The sequence below is a fragment of the Pseudochaenichthys georgianus genome, chromosome 5 (assembly GCF_902827115.2).
Source record: "Pseudochaenichthys georgianus chromosome 5, fPseGeo1.2, whole genome shotgun sequence".
NCBI classification, from domain to species: Eukaryota; Metazoa; Chordata; class Actinopteri; order Perciformes; family Channichthyidae; genus Pseudochaenichthys; species Pseudochaenichthys georgianus.
In genome coordinates, this window is record NC_047507.1 from 3,488,368 (window position 1) to 3,507,943 (window position 19,576).

The 19,576-nt window shown below is 41.1% G+C and overlaps 1 protein-coding gene across 2 annotated transcripts; it reads right to left on the reverse strand.

Annotated features, from left to right (window-relative positions):
- Nucleotides 1-2,561: 2,561 nt before the first annotated feature.
- Nucleotides 2,562-18,118, reverse strand: cldn19 (claudin 19). 2 transcript variants are annotated; one of them, XM_034083444.2, is made up of 5 exons: nt 17,403-18,118; nt 11,399-11,563; nt 11,031-11,115; nt 9,476-9,622; nt 2,562-4,021 (listed from the first exon to the last, which is right to left on the reverse strand). In XM_034083444.2, the coding sequence occupies exons 1-5, from the start codon at nt 17,623-17,625 to the stop codon at nt 3,985-3,987; spliced, it is 657 nt and encodes a 218-aa protein (XP_033939335.1). In that variant the 5' UTR covers nt 17,626-18,118; the 3' UTR covers nt 2,562-3,984. The 2 variants fall into 2 exon arrangements, with proteins under 2 accessions (XP_033939335.1, XP_033939334.1); XM_034083443.2 differs by having other exon boundaries at nt 2,562-3,509; nt 17,403-18,117.
- Nucleotides 18,119-19,576: the final 1,458 nt, after the last annotated feature.

Here is a 19,576-nt window from a genome sequence, read left to right on the forward strand (position 1 = left end):
GGGAGGAAAGGATTTAGCGTCTAAGGGTGCATACACACCTAATAGTCCGCTTCTCTGCTGCGCACCAGACGACAGTTTGTTACATTGTTTCATTTTTCAGAAGGTTCGGTTTGCGTTCAGGGCAAAACTCAAACGGACTATAAACTTTAAACACAAGTCATGTGCACGGAAATGCTGTTCAACCATTGGTCAGACATTAAGGGGGTACAAACGCAAATCCCGGCAATTTCAACCGGAGCCTCCGCCATGGAGCATCGGCACTTTCAGCAGGTTATTCTCATGCTGCTGTTAATCTGGAGATCAACAGACACTAGCGGCCCGCGCATATGATTATATAATCAGACAACGTCCGTTAAAAAACATTATAACACATAATGAGAGACGTTCTGCAGAGGAGGGGCGTTTCACCGACGACAGGTGTTCTTACTTTTATGTGGCTGACGGAGAATTTTTACTTTACACGACACTGTTCAACACTTCATTCTGCTTCACTCTTTCACTAAACAACCGCGGATGTCTTGAAAGACTCTTTCGCTAAAGATTTTGAAGACATCCGCGTTCTTGTGAAACGTAAATACTACGCTTCCTATGTTTTGGTGCGGACTGCGTTCACACCAGCAATGAACCGCTCCAGAGTTGGCAAGCAAGCGCTCCGAGACCACCTGTTTTAGCGGACCAGAGTCCGGTTGTTTAGTTCACTTCAGAGGTCTCGGACTGCGTTCACACCGACCCAAATGAACCGCACCAAACGGCTAAACGCACCAGGGTTCGATTCAACCGGACTATACAAGGCAGGTGTGAACGCACCCTAAGGTATATAGGGAAGGAGGGATGAATGGGTGAGGGGAAGAATGGAGTGAGGGTATCGTAGACAGCTTCATGAAACCCATACATCAACTTAGTTGCATTTCACCACTTCATGAGTAAATTGATAAGCGGGCAAATCATTCCCACATAGCTTGAGTTTAGCACAAAGAGACAGAGGCTGATAAATGAGTTTAATACTGGTCTGAGTTTTATGATTGAGTAATAAATCACAGTTGTTGTGAAATGCTTCTGTAGACTACAGCAGTGCGTACAGATGGAGCAAATGTCCCCGTGGAATATTTTCTTTTTCTTACATGACAGTCTTACACGGTGTGAATGTGAGCCTACATGTCAGTGTTGTTAAACAGACTGTATAGTCATAGTTAGTGTAGGACAGTCCGTACATGGCAGGTGTGTGTGAGATGTCACGTCTGTACTCTGTTCCCACCACTGCTGTACACACCGTGCTTTTTCCCCCAAACTGCCTTGTTTTACTCTCATTGACACTCTTTTCGGCCCAAAAAATAAACTGTATGTTACATCATTCAGCCACCAGGCAAATATTGGAAGTTATTGGTTGCGATAACCATTCTTTCTCTCCATGTTGGCCATGAACGAATGCCTTTCTAAAGGTACACCGATCTTAACACCTGTTCACACAGATGCAGTCAAAGTAGCACACGCTTTTTTCTCACGAACCTGAAACCTACAGTTTTCTCAGCTCTGATTTCGCAGTTCTTTCTCCTGTTGCCATTTGCAGGTTCATACTACTGGGTTTGGTTTAGTACATGTTGAACATTCCTGAATATGGACAGCGTTTACTTTTACATATGTAGGAATGTAATACGTTTACAATAGTTGCATATCTGTACTTGCTCCAGAGACATGAGATCCCACTTTAACAATAGAAGGGACCTTTAACCTTTTGGCTAATTCACACTGTTTATACTTCATGTTAAGCTACTTTAAAACTCATTTTAAACACTATGAGGGTTGTGGATTCTGTCCCACGTCTCGTACCTTGGAAGAGACCTGAGATATCACTTCCTTTAACATACGATGGTTGCTATCTGTTAATATGGAAATCAATCATTTGTGCAGGACATTTTATATAGGGTTTGCAGAATTGTCTAGTAATTATTGTTGGCTGAGTGGGTTGACAGAAACCGTAACCCTAACCTTTTTGATTTGTCTCAGACTGGCAATGCATCATTTTAAGCTTTGCTTGAACTTTGAAATGCATTTTTGCACAGAATGAAGGTTGTGGATGTTGGGTTGGCAAGTATGGACAGGAAGAATAATTGCAGCAACAAATAGCCCTTGTTGTGTTGGCAGGTGGACATTGATTCAATATTAATTCTGTGTCTGTTTTGAGGAGCAATATAGAAGTAGTATCCCCAGCTGGGATGAAAATCTTGATTCTCAGAAAGCGTGACTTCCTCTCGCATTAATGCTAACCTTTAACGCCAAGCTTGAAATGTAACACATGCTTCGTGGCTGAATCTCAACATGGGAGGACATTTCAAGCCTTGTTATCATTTGTAGTGGTGAGCAAGTTGTGAGTGCGCCTCAGAGAGTGGGCTACAGTCCAGTGGAGCAGAAGTGGAATTCCACATCTGCAATTATTGAACAACGGGGTGCAAAATAAGTATTTGAGCCGGAAAGGAGAAACGAGTAGAAGGGGAGCGGTGAAAAAAAGTCAGGCAATGTGAAAAGTTAGGAAACAACTGAAAAAGCACTGACTCGTGACCAAATCCATTTTTATTCCTCTGTTTACTTTATTCTAAAAGAAACAGACAGGGATATACTGTAAATGAGATGATACACAACATTGAGGAGGTAAATATTAGAGAAAGGAATGACATGGTAAATAAATGCAGGCATCAGAAGGGCATTTGAACACTCAGAAAACTGGCGTTCCTTAGTATAGGAGACAACACACAGTACAGTACGTCCTTTACAGTCAATAATACAATGACTGTCGTTTACACAAAATCATATCGGCACTTAACGAAACAAATGAATGTACTGGGTATATCCTCAATCCAGGCTACTCGGTAACAGGCACACAGCTTATCACAAACAGTGGCGTAAGGCACTATGCTTAAGATCAATCGTATGTATTTGTTGTTTCATAAGTGGTACTTTAGAGTAGCTTCACATTCATTTTCAGAAATCCAACAATAGAAAAAGGCACACAGAATGGCTGGCGGAGGAACTGTGAACACATCCCTCAGAAGGGATGGGAGACTTTAACGAATCCATGAAGTCAAAAACATACATGTGCACAAACATGTGTTATAAGGCACTGTAGTAAAACATTATATATGTAGTAAAAATAAAAGAATAGAGTAGGTGGTATGTACACCCGGGCATTTTAACATGTTACAGAAACATACCCTGAATTACTGTTTCTCCTGAAGTCAACAAAACAGACAAGACCAGGATATCATCTTTCTCAAAACTACTGAAACAACTATTACATTAAAATATATGTTTACTTCAACAAAGACTCAAATTGATGTTGCTGCTTTAAAAAGGATGCTTTTCTTACTTTAATTGTGTCTGTTTGTCTGTTTTTGAATTCCTCAGTGGGAGGGTTTTGTCTGTTGACAGAATCTAAACCATGGTAAGACCAGAAGACTCTCCCAAACTACAAGTACTGCTCCCTTTTCTCTGGTGGGGTACTTTTAACATTTGGTCTGCAATTCAAAAGGGAAAAAAAGACATGTTTCAGTCAAAGTACAGTCACAGCGCACACACAAAATAAACTAAAGAAACATTTACAAAAACACCCAGAGGTCATAGGATATAAGCGAAATCATAAATCAGCGCAACAGAACCACAAAGGGTTTCAAATTATTGTTAACTTTCCACCAATAGGGAGACAGAGGAAGGTTGGGAGGAGAGGGTTGAAATGGAGGAGGTCGTCTTATCTCTCACATATCCTTTAAGAGTCCATATTTACAGGAAAAGGCTCAGAAGGTGGGGGGGGGGGGCAAATGGGAGAAGACAATTCATCTTGATTCCCGCCAAGACTGATAAGGTGCAGATGTAGTACTGAGGAAAAGAGAATATTCTACAATCCAAATTTAGGGTCTAAGCGATAATGGGGAAAGATAGGGGAAGACAGTGGTTGGACAGTCGGACAGTCCTCGATAATAAGGCAGGGGCTGATCAGTCAGGGAAACTAGTTTCACTCAACAACTCTGCCCTGAATTAGAGGAGAGAAGAAGACAGTCAGAGAAGAACAGGATTAGAGGACAGGAGGGGAAATAAGAGACACATCAAGACTGCTCAGATTCTCCAACAGCTGTGTAGGGTTAGGGTGAGGGTTAGGGTGAGGGTTAGGGTGAGGATTAGGGTTAGGGTTACTAAGAAAGAAACTAGGGTTGCTGTCGAATTGTCAATTTTGCTTTGGAAGGTTCCTTACATAGTGAAATGACCCAGAAGTACCTGAGTGACGGCTACGATAAGAGCTGTTTGAATGCTTTAAAGCAGGGGTGTCAAACTTAATTTCTTCGCGGGCCACATCAGCATTATGGTTGCACTCAAAGGGCCTGTTGTAACTTTAAGACCATATATCAAAATATATAAATATTTAATATATATAAAATAATGTATTATATGACATTATTGCCTCTGCATTGGATTATTATCGGATAGGGTAATAACTTCATAATTAACTACGTCTGAAAGCAGAAGTCTAGGGCAAATCATTGCAGGTCTCTTCACTGAGAATGTTACAAAATTATTTAAAAAAAATCAAATTCTAAGAAAAAATTTATATTTTCAAGAAAATAAGTCAAATTCTGAGGAAAAAGTCAAATTTGAGAAAAAAGTCAACTTTCAGATGCATTGTGGGATATGTAGTTTATGGGCAACGTGCTTCTGTAAATCGGCATGTAACCGTATAATAAACATATTATATTCTTTGCAATCTCTTGAGGGGCCGCATGAAATGAAGTTGCGGGCCGGATTTGGCCCCCGGGCCTTGAGTGTGACACCCCTGCTCTAAAGGATAAGGAAAGGAGCTTCAATGCTGTCTTTATTATCCCCTTTAGCTTAGGACCTTCCTCAACTAAAGGAAAGAAGAAAATGCTGTCCCACAATACCGCAAGGTTTTGCGAGAAAGGACTTTCGGGCATTCACGGAAACAGCCTATGAGATTGTTTAAGCATAACCCTAAACCTTCAGAGACTCTCCCCCCCTCACCACATTCAAAACATCACTCAAAACCCACCTGCATTCAACCACTGACCCCCCTCCACCCTCCTTTCTGTTAATCTCTTTTTGTATTTTTCTTTGTTTTTTGTTGTTTTTATTCTTTGTCAAAGCGTCTTTGAGTTTTTAGAAAAGCGTAATATATGTCTCATGTATTATTATTATTATTATTAACCCTAAACTCAATGTATGCCATAACTTATCCAACTGCCAATATGTTTTTTACTTTCAGCCCCACATTAAACGAAAATACTAAATATGAACGCGATGCTGATTACTGTGAAATGATCAGATAAAGTCAACATTTCGAAGTGTTGGCTGAGTTGTGTGGGGCTTCTTAAACTTCTTTTTTAGATGTTTGAATGGTGAGTCCTGTGGATGAATACGCGTGGACAGGAGGGCGAGAATTAGCTACCATTGCTTTTCACTTTATCACCAACCTTGGTAATGGAGAATATATTTTTCACTGCTGTCCACGTTCATAAAACAACAACATTGGAGCGCACCGGTTAAAGTATCCTGATGCGCTAAATATAAGTCTGCTGTACGGAGAATTATAGTTTCCTCACACAGCACATCAGTAACATCCGTCTTAATGAATTCTCTTCCACGTCTTCCCTTAACCCCATGACATGTTTCACCGTAAGCAACAGCGGTGATGAAACGACAGAGGACCTGATTTATGTTGACAATTCCACCGCAACCAATTAGCAAGAAGAGGATGCTACATTTTGGTAATCTACAGTTTTAAGAGAGGACAAATGTCAAATGAATATTAATAATGATGGGAAACTACAAAATATATGTTGTTGTAGCCACTTTTTTAAAATATGTTGATGGAACTTATTAGCTTTCTTTCTGAGAGTTAGATGAGAAACCCAGCTCAATGTATATCTAGAGCTGCAAGGTTTGTTTTCTTTGGACTTAGCTTTACAGTTTTCATCAGACTTGTTGTTGCGCAATCCCTATTCAAAGCACAGCTGCGAATGACAGACCAGCGACGACTGACATCCCCCTTTTATTTAAAGGGCGCTTGGATTTTTTTCTATTGACCTGAGAACCCCCCCAACCCAATCTGACAAAACAGAGCACTCGAGAAACAAGTGTCTACCGAGAAGAGAGGCCGGAAATGGGGGGAAGGGAAGCAATTCTGAGAAAAGTGAATGGCTTTATTATCTGGAACAGTGATAGACAGGCTCTCTCAGAAACAGGAACAAGGGATATGTATGAGGGAGCATTACGAGGGAACTCAAGAGTCAATTAAGCCCAATGTTGAGGTTTAAAGGCTCTAATGTGAGGCACTTTTAAATCACAGCTGTTTTAAGCTTCATGCTAGCTTATATTAACTCTCTGTGTACGAGTGTAGAGTAGTTTATGATCCACAGTGAGATTACCCGTGTTTGAGGATAACATGAATTAGATTAGACTGCGTCGGTTATACAGGAGATTAAGAGGATTGTATGAATGTGGAATGGCGGTGTTAGAAGATGGAGCATTTGGTGATACGTGTTGGTGAGAGCGTCTGCTTGTGTTTAGTGAAGCGTAAAATGATGAAATTATCATTAACAGCATTCATGCTTCATCAAAGTCTTTAACAACAACAATTCATCTCCACTCTTGCAGTTCACATTGTGTCTTCATGCTCAAATGGTCGTTTAACACCAGTGATTCTCAGATGGGGGTACGCGGACCCCTAGGGGTACGTTGGGGTACTGCAGGGGGTACGTGAGATTTAAAAAAAGAAAAGAAAGGTTAATAAAAACCCATGCATGATTACAAAAATAATCTTAGTACAATAAGTTAAATAGAAAACACAATTGTATATCAAATATTCCTAGAACCACCTGTGTGTATTGTATTTTATAATTTTTCACAATATATCATTTTGTTCAGTTGAAAAACTCTTTGGAAAAATCTGTTTTATAAAATGTTATTTTCTTCATGCATAAAATGAAAATATCCTTAATTTGTTGTAATTCATGCACGAAGGAGTTAATACATCACACACTGAGGGAATATCACTATATAGTAATTATTTATATGGGCCTTTTCGATCAAAAATGTTCGGGGTTGGTCAGGGGGTACTTGGCTGAGAAAAGGTTTCAAAGGGGACATTACTGACACAAGTTTGAGAAGCACTGGTTTTACACTATTGTGGACCATTTGAGAACTTTTTCAGGCAGCACGTTTGTCAGAAATAAAAAAGAATGGCTGCCTGAGGCCTTCATTATTCAGGACGCTGAACCTACCTGCGTCCTCGTTGTCATTTTGGTTATGCTAATCACAAGTAGCCTACTGTAAACAGTCTTCATTAGGCTACTACTGAAGTCCTGGTGATTTCTTCTTGAATTGTGGAGTGGTTTTATAACCCGGAGACAGTTTACAGTCAATAAAAACCACTAATTGGTGGGTATTTTATTGGCTGATTTCTTAGGACTTGGCCCTTCTGACTTCTCAATGACTTCAGAATCGGCTTCCCACTCTTTTTTCATCAAGCAAAATCAGGCAGTTAATTTATTTCTCCAAATTTGTTATGAACATCATTCTTCTATTTGGCTTAGGTTAGTTACTGCCTGTAGTGTTGAAGTAAGGGCTTACCCTCCACACAATGTAACTGCACCAGTGGAGAGTGAATACACAAAGCAATATGGAGGCAATACACAGATGCAGCTCCAACCAGGAAGCAAAGGACGTGCTAATGAACGTTCAGCAAATGTCTGCAGTATCGTTATTTCTAGCTCCATGTCCATTCTCTCTGCTTTGGTATACTTTACATTTATCTTTGATTTGTTACCTTTTTATTTTAAAGTGTGAGTTTTTGTGGTGAAATTATAGCAGCTGCACTTACGTACTTGAGGTCGATAAATAATGACATTACGGCACATGAGAGGTTTCCGTTCACAATAAAGTGATGCAGGGACTATGTTTTTTTGTATGCGGACCCAGAAGTTAGCATCGCTAGGGCGCCCTTATTAAAAAGTAACAGCATTTTTCCATTGGATTTTGAAATATTGCAGAAAATAAGCGTTTGGCAAACGTTTAAGATGCTAACACGTTTTGTTCAATCCCCACATATTTACACAATTATTTTATTTTTGAAGCGTAACTTGAATCACCAGAATTAAAAAGCTAACGTAAACAAACAAACTATAAACAAACTACATCGCGGTCATATTACTTCATGTCACCGACACTAAGCTAAAGGCATTTCATAGTCTAATTAAGTTACTGTTTTTATGACACATATAAGCTTCGGACATTATATATATATCCTTTATTTAACCCTTAGATGCACGAGTGACTCTACACTCTTCCATAAGTGGGTCAAAAAGGACCCGTATTAGAATAACATGTGTATTTATGCAATTTTTGTCATTTTGGTTAAGAATCACTTGTATAATATTTAATATTATATTTTGGTTCACACTAGAAATATCTTATATTTAATTTTTCACTATTTATAAAAAAAATTTACATTTTGAAAAAAAACGTGTTCCCATAGGATCCCATAGAAAATGCATGCGGGTCATTTTTGATCCACTTATGGAAGCTTGGAGTAGTAATACAAAAACTACAATTTCTTAAAATATATAAAATTTAAAATTTAAATGTGTAGTGGAAATTTTTATTATATCCTTATATGCTTAAACCAAATGCTTCTTATTTCCTGAGATGTGCTTTATTCTTCTATTCTACTCTCCTTTGATTATATTCCCAGGCGCTTCAAGGCCACAGAGCTGCTTTGGCTACTGGGAGACTCATACACAGTCACACAAGAACTTCCCTACTCTGAGAACCGTTATGCTATCTACAGCTCAAGGACAGAAGGTGTCTAATAACAATTTGAATGGCATGATATCCAAAACATATTTTTTGAGGAATAGCTGGAATATGAAATGATAAAAAAATGTAATTCCAAAGATACTTCAAGAAAACCACCTCAAAAAGACCCACTTATGCATCTAAGGGTAAACCAGGTAAAGACTCATTGGATTAAACGAGCGACCCGTAAAGGGCCGCATTCATGAGTGAGGTATTTACTGACGTATGTTACGTTGTAGAACAAAGCGTGAACATCTCTTAAGCTTTTGTTAACCTTATGTTATTGATCTCGAGGGAACTCATTTACGGGTCTGGACTCATTACTGCACCACTCTATTGAAACTCTATTAAATCATTATAAGATGGATGATTGACATGCAGTATGGAGGTTATTTAAGGTGTTTGCCACCAATAGACAACTGGTGGATGTTGTGCTTGAGTGTAACTGTTTGTGTCCCTGTGTCTGTTTTCATGGCAGTGTGTGAGTCCTACATAAATGTCATGTATGTACACTCGATAGTCTCTTTGTTTTTTGTTTCTGAAACGGGTATAATTTGAGGAGGAGCGTGTCCGATGCTCTCTGTTTGAGTGGCTGCTGGGAGGGGGTGGGGGTTACACGTACTCCCTGGTTGTGGAGGGCTGTGATTGGCGGTAATACTGCTGCCCTCGCATGTCCTCTTTAGAGCAGGAGCAGCACAGCAGGCCGCCGCCCAGCACCGTCAGACTGGCCGCGGCCCAGCCCACGAACAGGGCCGAGCCGAACTCATACCTGAAAGAGAGAGAGAGGAGGGGAGGCTGTTAGGGGGACAGTTGTCCGGTATGGCTGTGGGTTTTAATGTTTGCCATTTGTTATCATATTGACTCTGGGTCATTGGAGGGCAAAAGGAAGACCTGGTTAAGTACTTTAAGCAATATAGATGTAGAAATGGCAATGACATTCTTCTGACCTGAGCTCCTCCAACAATGCAACATAATAAAATACAAAATAGTGCAAAAAGTCTATATACATGCCAATAGAATATGGGATATGTACAAGAACAGAATATGAAATTAAATAATGTAAATTAAGACAAAATTAAATATGTTTTTTTGCATACATACCAAAGAATATCAACTGCAGCATATAGACAAAACAGAGACTACTTCTCAACTACTTGTGTCAAGTACACAACGTATGTAACTACGTTATTAATTGACTTTAACACAAACCCAAATCTTTTTCTAAACCAAAAAGCTTTGTTGCCTTAACCCAGGGGTGTCAAACTCAAGGCCCGGGGGCCAAATCCGGCCCACGACCTCGTTTTATGTGGCCCAAAAGAGCTTGCAAAGAATATAATATACAATACAAGTGGTGTAATTGTTGAATATTTGCTTTCAATTATTTGCCCTAGACTTCTGCTTTCAGACGTAGTTATTTAGGAAGATATTACCAGAACTGATAATAATCCAATGCAGGGCCAACAATGTAATATAATACATTATTTAATATATATTATATATTTACATATGTATATTTATATATAATTAAAATTACAACCGGCCCTTTGAGTGCAACCATAATGCTGATATGGCCCGGAATGAAATTGAGTTTGACACCCCTGCCTTAACCTAACCGGTGTGGTTTCCTGTAAACAATTACGTTTAACGTAAGAATGTAGAATTTGCATGTAAATTGACATGTGCACATGTGTGGGGGTTAGCAGAGCATCAAAGTGTGAAGCGTTGGTCGATTGACTAAACTGGAATGTTTTACAAGTTGGGAGTCCAAATCTGTTCCTGGTACTCAGACACACTTTTGTCTCTTACTCTTTTTTTATTTCATAAACAAGTCATTCCTGAGATAATTTTTTAAAAATTAAGAAAAATGTTATCCTGTGTTTACATGAAATAATCTAGTGTCTACTAGTGCCGAACCAATTGGTTAACCGAGTACTTTGTGTCGCACAAACCCTCCTATGGATACTCTGAAGTTCTTGGGACTTTGATAAGAAACTGGGGACATTAGTCCAATGCCTCAAAACAGTCCAAGACTATTTGAATACACACATTGATTTTCTTAGCTACTAAGCTGTAATTATAATGAAAGTAAGTATTTAAATGTCACATGTGGATGGCTGCATGTTTAATCTCTAGTCTCTCGATTTGAGGTATTTGGCACTAGCAGTTCTTTCACATACCTTGCGTTGGGCGGTGTATTTGGGTTGAAGAACTGATAGGACACCTGAGTGGCGTACCAGGACACAGACACCAGGGTGCAAAGACCTGTGGGGGGACAACAGATGAATGAGATTGCTGCATTAATGCTCGACTAAGCTAAGCCTGTAGTTGCAGCAATGAATGGAGTTAATTTTCTCCCCTGGGCTCGTGGTTTATGGCTGAAGTCGGCGACTAATGCGTCTAAAATGACCACTTCCTGTTTACAGCAGGGACTCTAATTACTAAAGAAGACCTCCGGTGAGAGATTCAGGCAAGAAAAATAGCAGACGCCTCTCTTCCTGAATGCACTGCAGTATGTTATTGGTTTCACGAGCAGCAGAAACCTCACCTGCGAGCAGGAAGAGAGCTCCTCCGGTCACAGCGATGCGGGATTTGGTGGTCGGGTTGTTATCTCCCACTTTCGTGCACTTCATGCCCACCACGCTGATGATCATGCCCATGAAGCCCAGCAGCACCGACACCACCATTAGGGCCCGACATGTCTGGATGTGGACTAGATAAAGAAAGGAAAAGGAGGAGGCGGAGATGCAAAAGAAGATATGGAAAAAGGGAGAGTGATTTGAAAGAGAGGAGAGGGAAGAGTGAGGAGATGAGAAACAGTCCATCACTTGGAATAAAACACACATTTCTGGACGTTAAAGTGATGATTAGAAAGGAATGAAGCTACACATGCTGATTGACGGGCGACCGCATGCATTTCTGACAGAAGGCTCATTAGGGAGAGTCCACCGCAGAGACCCCAGAATAGAGCCCTGTGGCACTCCCAATTAGCATGATTTTAACGGAGAAAGAGAGGAAGCAGAGAAAAAACACTTTTAACTGTCCTGTTTCGCAGCCGGGGAATTCCAACTTTTAAGACCTTAAATGATCTTGCAAGTCTTTCTCCCGATCATTCCAGTGTGGTTTTGCCTTCTCAAAAATCGAATGTACCGCCCACACAGGCCTCGGCGCGCACATAACTTAGTGGGAGGAACATATTTACACACAAATGCACACAATCTGCACACAGACTGTAGGTGGAATAGACACAGATGAAACACACAGCTCTCTCTCTCACACTGAGCAGCTGTAGGAGGCCTGTTTTACATGTTCCACACAGTGGGATTAGTGTGGCTTTGTCACAAAGCAAGATTGTTTTCACGGCGCTGTCGCCACAGCGATCAGACGATGCTGCCTCAAACGCTCACAGACGTGTTCGAAGAGATGCAAAGCGCTTAATGATACTGTCAGAAACTGATATTTACAACAGGCAAGGGGATTGTTGAAATCACAGCGGCGGTGGAAGTAAACACGCAAAGCCCAATATCCTGATCTGATATCTGACAAGGCTGAAGAATAGTTAAAGGGTTTTTAAAGTGAACAGAAATGAGCCGTTCATACGGGGTTAACAGCCAAGGTCACAGGCTTTAAATAACATTGGCTCAAAGTGGACAGCAGTGTTTTCACACAATAGGAGGAATGCTAGGACGAAATCATAGAAAGTCACAAACACTTTAAATCAAATGTTTTAACGAAAACCATAAGGTCAATTTCCACTTTGTACTTTTTTAATTGTTTGGGTTAGGGTTAGGGTTTAAGCTCCGGTCTGTCACTAGTTTGCTTTTGGATCTTAAATGCTGGAGAAAAAAGATTGTAAGTTTACATGTGAATATTCTTTGTCAAACTAATTGACATGTCAATAGTTGAGAATGTTCTGGAGGTAAAAAGACAACAGGAAGGTAACCTTGAGTGGAAAGAGTTGATACAAAAACGATAAAAACAAAAGAAAAGCTGCCAAACATCAAGGAAAGAACTATTTAGAAGTTATTCTCAAAACGCCTGCCAACAAGGTCAAGAACCAACGTCATTATCTAGAAGGTCTACCAGAATCTTATCTTCTAAAGTTCTAGAAAACAAATGCCTTTTACTATTATATCCAGAATCAGCCAGATATTTCAAATAGAAAGTAATTGATTAGTATAGAAATATATTGGCTTTTTCTAGAGCTTAAAGGTGGGGTAGGTACGTTTGAGAAACCGGCTCGAGGTACACTTGTTGTTATGTTCCATGGAATGCTCTTAACATCCCGATAGCAATGAATATCTGAAGTGCTCTGACAAAAAATACATAAAAATATCTCATCTGTGGAAGCCGTGGCGCTGTAAAAAGCACGACCAATCATCTGAGCCGGCCCGGCTAAAGTAACTGGACGGCCTACCTGCCTGTCAGTCTTCCATCTGGGCACAAACTTATCTCTGCCCTCATTGGTCATGTGCGCGTTGGAGGAGGGGCTCTGTGAGGAAGTGGCAGATTTAATTCGGCTGCGTATTTTCAAATTCTAGCGCACTCGACCCGGTTTCTCCAAAATGACCTACCCCACCTTTAAAGTTATGGAAAAAAAGATAGTGGGTTAACATTGATTGAATATTTTTTTTGTCAACTGTTTCCCAATTCAAGAATGATGTTTTCCACTGATCTAGAAAGTCTATTTCAACATTAGGAAAGCTTGACTAATGTCGGGAAAAGACCTATTAAGAGGATCTTAAGTTTACAAGGTGAAGATTTAACTTACACTCTTAACCAGAAACAAAGTCAAAGTCACGCTAATCTTCAAAGTTTCTATAAACGCCCGTAACTACTATATCCGAGATCAGCAATGGTTGAGTTTGTCAATTGTTTGTACCAGAGTTTTCACTCACACATCGTGGTCTTCAAAGCTTTGTCAAAAACACAATCCATTGGACCTGTTGATGTTTTTGTCAAATTCCAACATCAAGAATAAAGCACCAGGCTGAGCCGGACACAACAGAACAGGACTGTGTGTCAGGTCTTCAAACAGGCAGGAACCTAAAGTCATCATTTATCAGTGTGACAAAAACACACACACCATCATTCATGGCGCAGCAGTGACGTTCAGACGCAGATCTGAAGGGACTTATGATGGAGGGGGGGGGGGGGGAGAGAGGATGGAACAAACTTTGAAGTCTGATTCATGGCTCCACAGTTTCTTTTGATGGAGTCTCTGAGTAGCCTTCTTCAGAGAGAGGTCTTTGCTTTCATCCAGTCGGAGTATTCTTCTGTATTCCTGAGGGTGTGCAGAGGTTAGGGCCAGATCTGAGCGTGTGTGTGTGTGTGTGTGTGTGTGTGTGTGTGTGTGTGTGTGTGTGTGTGTGTGTGTGTGTGTGTGTGTGTGTGTGTGTGTGTGTGTGTGTGTGTGTGTGTGTGTGTGTGTGTGTGTGTGTGTGTGTGTGTGTGTGTGTGTGTGTGTGTGTGTGTGTGTGTGTGTGTGTGTGTGTGTGTGTGTGTGTGTGTGTGTGTGTGTGTGTGTGTTAGGTCCCATTGTGAGGTAACCGGTGACTCTATTGCACATACTATCTGTTTTCCCACTCACTACACAACCATCAAAAGTACTTTCACTTACTCACTACACTAATTCCATGCTTTAACTTGTAAGCAAACGTTTAGTTCACTTAATCAGTTAACAAAGCCATATCCCAAGGACTAAGATGTATTATCTTGTTTTTCTGTGCCAGAGATTTAAGAGAAAATGTCAACGAGCCACGCTGTTGCTTCGGCTGTTCCTCCATAAACAATGTGTATCGCACATACTGCTAACTCAAATATTCACCACATCACCAACTGTAGATCAATCAATGGCTGAACATGTTGTCAAGTGCACCGTTTCCTTCTGTTTGAGTAACATTTATATTCTCGAGCCTTTTGTCACAGTAACTATTTGTGACTATGCAACAATGCACTACAACAAAAATCGACATTTCTAACATTTTTCTCAGAACTCAAATAAACATTTTTTGATCTTTTGGTCACGTGTGGCCCTAACCCTGTTTCGTAAACATGATATTGCTGACTTCTTATTCTTTTTGCACTCCCACTGCTGCACCAACAATGTTGTAAAATAACAATGTGCAGTATGTACTATTCACTAACGTCATTTGGCAGCTACTCTACTATTATTTTCTATTTGTTTAACTATATTTTGTTTAACTCTGCCACACTCTTTTAATATATACAAATTATTTGAACACAACTAATTTATTTGATTTGTGTCTTTATCCGTCTCTTTGCCGAATAAATGGATCCTGATTCTGATTGGTCAACCATGAGAAACATATATAGCGTTACTCTGAATACATTGGACAGTTGCTTGACCAGGCTGATTTTTTGGTTACTCATATCTAAAGTTTTAGAGTACCATGTCCTTATCCATGTCCTAATGCCTTTTTAATAATGTATGTGTGCTGTATCTGTTCTTAAATGTCGTTTGCTTTGAATCTGTAAAGCACTTTGAATCGCCACGTGCTGAAAAGTGCGATATAAATAAAATTGCCTTGCCTTATCTTATGAATCCCAAGTTCCTTTAGGGGAGGGAGACTGTGACGTGAATTTACGATGCAAAACCGGCGACAATGCACAATTCAAGGTTACGAATGTGACCAAACAGATTGGCAGAAGCAGGTTATCTTATCAGGTTTTTTTTAACATCGTGCTAAGATGTGTCCGAAACGCTGTCCGTTCAGCACCACCATTCGCACTCATCTGAGTATAAAACCCATCCTTCTGTACTGATCATCGTCTCTCTCTCTGTGAGCGTTCACAACCCGCAGCAGATCCAACAGTTTCCACCGCGGCTGCTAGGAGTCACAGTCTGGTGAACAATTAGCTCCTCCATCACATGCTGATCCCGCTGCGAATGTAGAACTCACATCGGTCGGATCAAACCCGCGCCAACGGGGTGTTCTAACCAACATTCAGACCTGCGGTGTGCCTGTCTCTGACCCCTTGGACACATGATTGGATGCTCATCTTGCTCCGTTTCATAATCTGTCTCGGGGGGGGAGCACCTGAGCAAAAAACCTGTGATTGATCAAGAATGCTCGGATGATTTCAGTATTGTCTCCTTAACCCTTAAAGATGAATTTCCTCACTGTTTGTCCTCACACTGAGTCGGGCTGTGTTGATGGACGAATGGAACAATGTGCACGTGTGGGGACGCCGCAGTGCATTCTGGGAATATCTCTGGTGTTTGGCCTCAACACTGCCCTTTTCTTCTCCAAACAGTCCCTATTCATACGCAAAGACAATACGCCGTTCTTATCGCCGCGACGCACCAAAGGAGACGGGAGGCCAGCTCACAGAAAGTGTTTTGATATACACCAAAATGTTTGCAAAGTGCCTCATTTGTTGCTCCAAGGCAAGCGTGACAGCACACAGCAGAAAGCACATATAGCCACAGACAAAAAGCGCTCATTGTTTTATGAAAACGACTTCTGAACCGAACCCCCCCCCCCTGTAGTCTCTCATTAGAATCTCTAATAGGATGATTTAAGCAGACACTAGATGGATGGATTCCTATAATCTGTGAGCCATTAATTATGAGTCACTAGGTCCCATTTACAGATTGGAGATGACAAGAGGCTCATATTCGGAGCTAATTTATGTCTTAACCCCACATTCCTGACCCCCTCCCACTCCTCACACATTACACTTCATGATGTTTTGGAGCTTTCATTTGAACAGAAGCATTCTAAGTGAGATTTACAGCTTATGGGTTTAATATGTCCCAGATAGCGAGAGCTTGGGGACTTGTTTACTCGCTTTATTTTTTAACAGCCAAGTTAATGGGCGAGTTACAATAACTGTTACGATTTGAATTACAACGTCACGGATATTTCACCCGGGGTAATTTAGGAAGACAGATTAAAGGTGATGGTTTCACTGGATCTTTCTTTTGTCATCCTTTGGCTCGTGACACGTCGCATCGAACTTCATCAAAAAGGCGATTAAATAAAGAGAAAGAAACGCAACAAGCTTTTCTTTGTGACATCTACAAACAGATGATTGCCTTATCTAAATGTAAACTATGGTGTTCCGTCATCTGGCAAATAAGCCAAGGGAATATCCTTTAATTATTCCCCTTCAAAACCACTTAGATTTTCTTTCACATTTTGTTAATTATATGATTTTTCAAATAAGATAATTATCATACTCACAATATTCCTTTATCATTTAATCATTCAAATCTAATGTAGATTCAATCCCTCGTCAATTGCACGTTTAGGGAATACACGTGATTGTTTCTGTTTCCTTGTTTATTGTCTTAAAATGTGTCCTTGTTGATGTTGCAAATGGAGCTGATGCGATAACATTTTCAGACTTGATCTGACAATAAAAGTATCATCGTATTGCATCGTATCATGTCGTTTCGTAGTGTGAGTTAGGGTTAGGTTAGGGTTAGGGTTAGCTTAACCAAACAGTCTACACGCAATCGAAGGCATGAACCAGTACGAGTTAGTGAGGGTTATGTGGATCCAAAATAAAAACAAAGTACTCACTGTCCAGCGAGAGCATGGAGTCAAAGATCTTGCACTGCACCTGTCCCGTACTCTGCGAGGCGCAGCTCATCCACAGCCCCTCGTACAGACCCACGGCCGTGATGATGGCATCGCCGGCGTACGAAGACTGCTTCCACTGGGGCAAGGCGATGGTGGAGATAATGCCGATCCATCCGCCCAACGCCAGGAAATAACCCAACAGCTGGAGCCCTGAGTTGGCCATCCTTCTCTAAGCTCTGTCCCTGGACTTCTGTCTGCTCACGCTCACTCACTCCCTGTTTTACTGCGACTCTGGTGTGTCGTCTTTGAGCAGATCCTGGCGGACACACCTGTAGCAATCCTGTCCCTTTTATTGTTCACTTCTTCTCTATCTGGTCACTCTTTGCTTGCATCTGTAGATATCCTCTCGTCTGAAAATCTTTCTTTTATTTCTTAATAGTCCCGAGCTGGTTTTTGCCCATCAGTTGGGACGATGTCTCCCCTTAAGACTGTCCTGTCTGATTCCTTGATCTCTCTGGGGCTCAGTCAAAGTGGAAAAGAAAGCCTTTTAAGTGGTCAATGGTTCAGTTCATCAAGCATTGTCGCTGCACTGCCTCACTCTCTGCATGGCTTCTTCCAATCTTCACTCTCTCTGCTGCTGGTTTACTTTCCCCCGCACTACAATCTTTCCATCTGCTCCAGGCTCAAGTGGCCCAATGAGGGGTAGCAGAAAAAAAGGAAAAAAAGAACGTGAACACAAAAAGTCCTTAACAGGCTGACCATTGAGGGATGGGGTGAAGGGCCGGGCTGTGATTGGATCCCTCTTTCTTGTAGGAACGCCTGCTGGACGGGAAGAGGGATGGGCTGGTTGGGAAACAAGCAGCGTTTCAAACAGAGAGACAGAGGAAAGCAGCATAGGGAGAAATCAAAATGACATGTTGCTATAAAATGAGAAACAGTCAAGCGTGTCTTCCGAAATAGAGTGAAGCGTTCATGACGTATTTGTGTCGGCTGACTCGGAAGTTAGCAACGCTACGGATTCCTCGGATAAAAGCAATGGGATTTCCCTCGATCCTCCCTAGCTTTGTGGCCAACACACATTTATGATACTTACGTGTTTTGTCCAGCAAAATAATCGACAATATACACAACGTTGTGATTTTTAAGGCGCACTTTCAATTGCCGGGACTAAAAAGTTAACGTCAGACTTTAAACGAACTACATCACAACTGAACGGTAAAAAAAGACGTCTTCTGCGAGTGATGACATTTTGTCATGACACATAGAAGCTTTGGATATTCACGACTGGGGTGTTTACTGGCCTATTTTTATTTCGTAGAACAAAACGTGAACATTTCATAAGATTGCGTTAACCACAGATGGTAATTCAGGCTTCTAACTACAAACACGTTCAAAAAACGATGGAACCGGAAGTGTGACAAATGGGACGTCTTTTCTGGTTCTTTTCTGCATCGATGCTTTAAAAGGTTCTCCACCCCCGCTGGAGGAGGAGGAGGAGGAGGAGGAGGAGGAGGAGGAGGAGGAGGAGGAGGAGGAGGAGGAGGAGGAGGAGGAGGTAAAGTGCAACAAACACACGTAAATCAACATCCAAACAATGCCCGGCTGAAAAGGACATGTCACATCCAGACAGGCTCTCTGCAAATTATTGGGCCGCTGATGCAAGCCTATCCCCATCCCCATGGAAACCGCAACAAACGAAGAGACGAAAGGATAGAGAGAGTTCACCCGACTGGACATACCTACAAGATTGTGTGTGTCCGCAGAGCGCTGCAGAAAGCTCTTTTTTCCCACAGTTGCACGCCCTGCTTTGACGCGACTCATTACATTAGCTTCAATTCACTTCAAACTAACTGTAATTCTATTCTGCCAATTAGAGCGTCCTCACACCGTCTCCGAGACATGGCCGTTTTCTCACATCTGTAAGAGACATGTCTCACCCCCACACTGCACCCCCACACACACACACGCATGCACGCACACGCATGCACACACACACACACACACACACACACACACACACACACACACACACACACACACACCCGTCCACTCAAGGTTGCTTTTAACCAGTGTTGGAGGAAGTATGGTGATTATTTACTGAAGTACAAGTACTAATATCACACAGTTTAAATGTTTTCATTTCATTTCAAACCTTTATTTATACAGATAAAATC

Excerpts from the sequence above, each read along its gene's own strand:
- cldn19 (XM_034083443.2), bottom strand. The coding sequence starts at position 17,625 with ATGGCCAACTCAGGGCTCCAGCTGTTGGGTTATTTCCTGGCGTTGGGC. Across the intron at positions 11,564-17,402 it reads CTCCATGCTCTCGCTGGACA|TCCACATCCAGACATGTCGG; the intron begins GTGAGTACTTTG and ends TTCTTTATCTAG. Across the intron at positions 3,510-9,475 it reads CAGCCCTCCACAACCAGGGA|ACCAAATGTTAAAAGTACCC; the intron begins GTACGTGTAACC and ends TTTGAATTGCAG.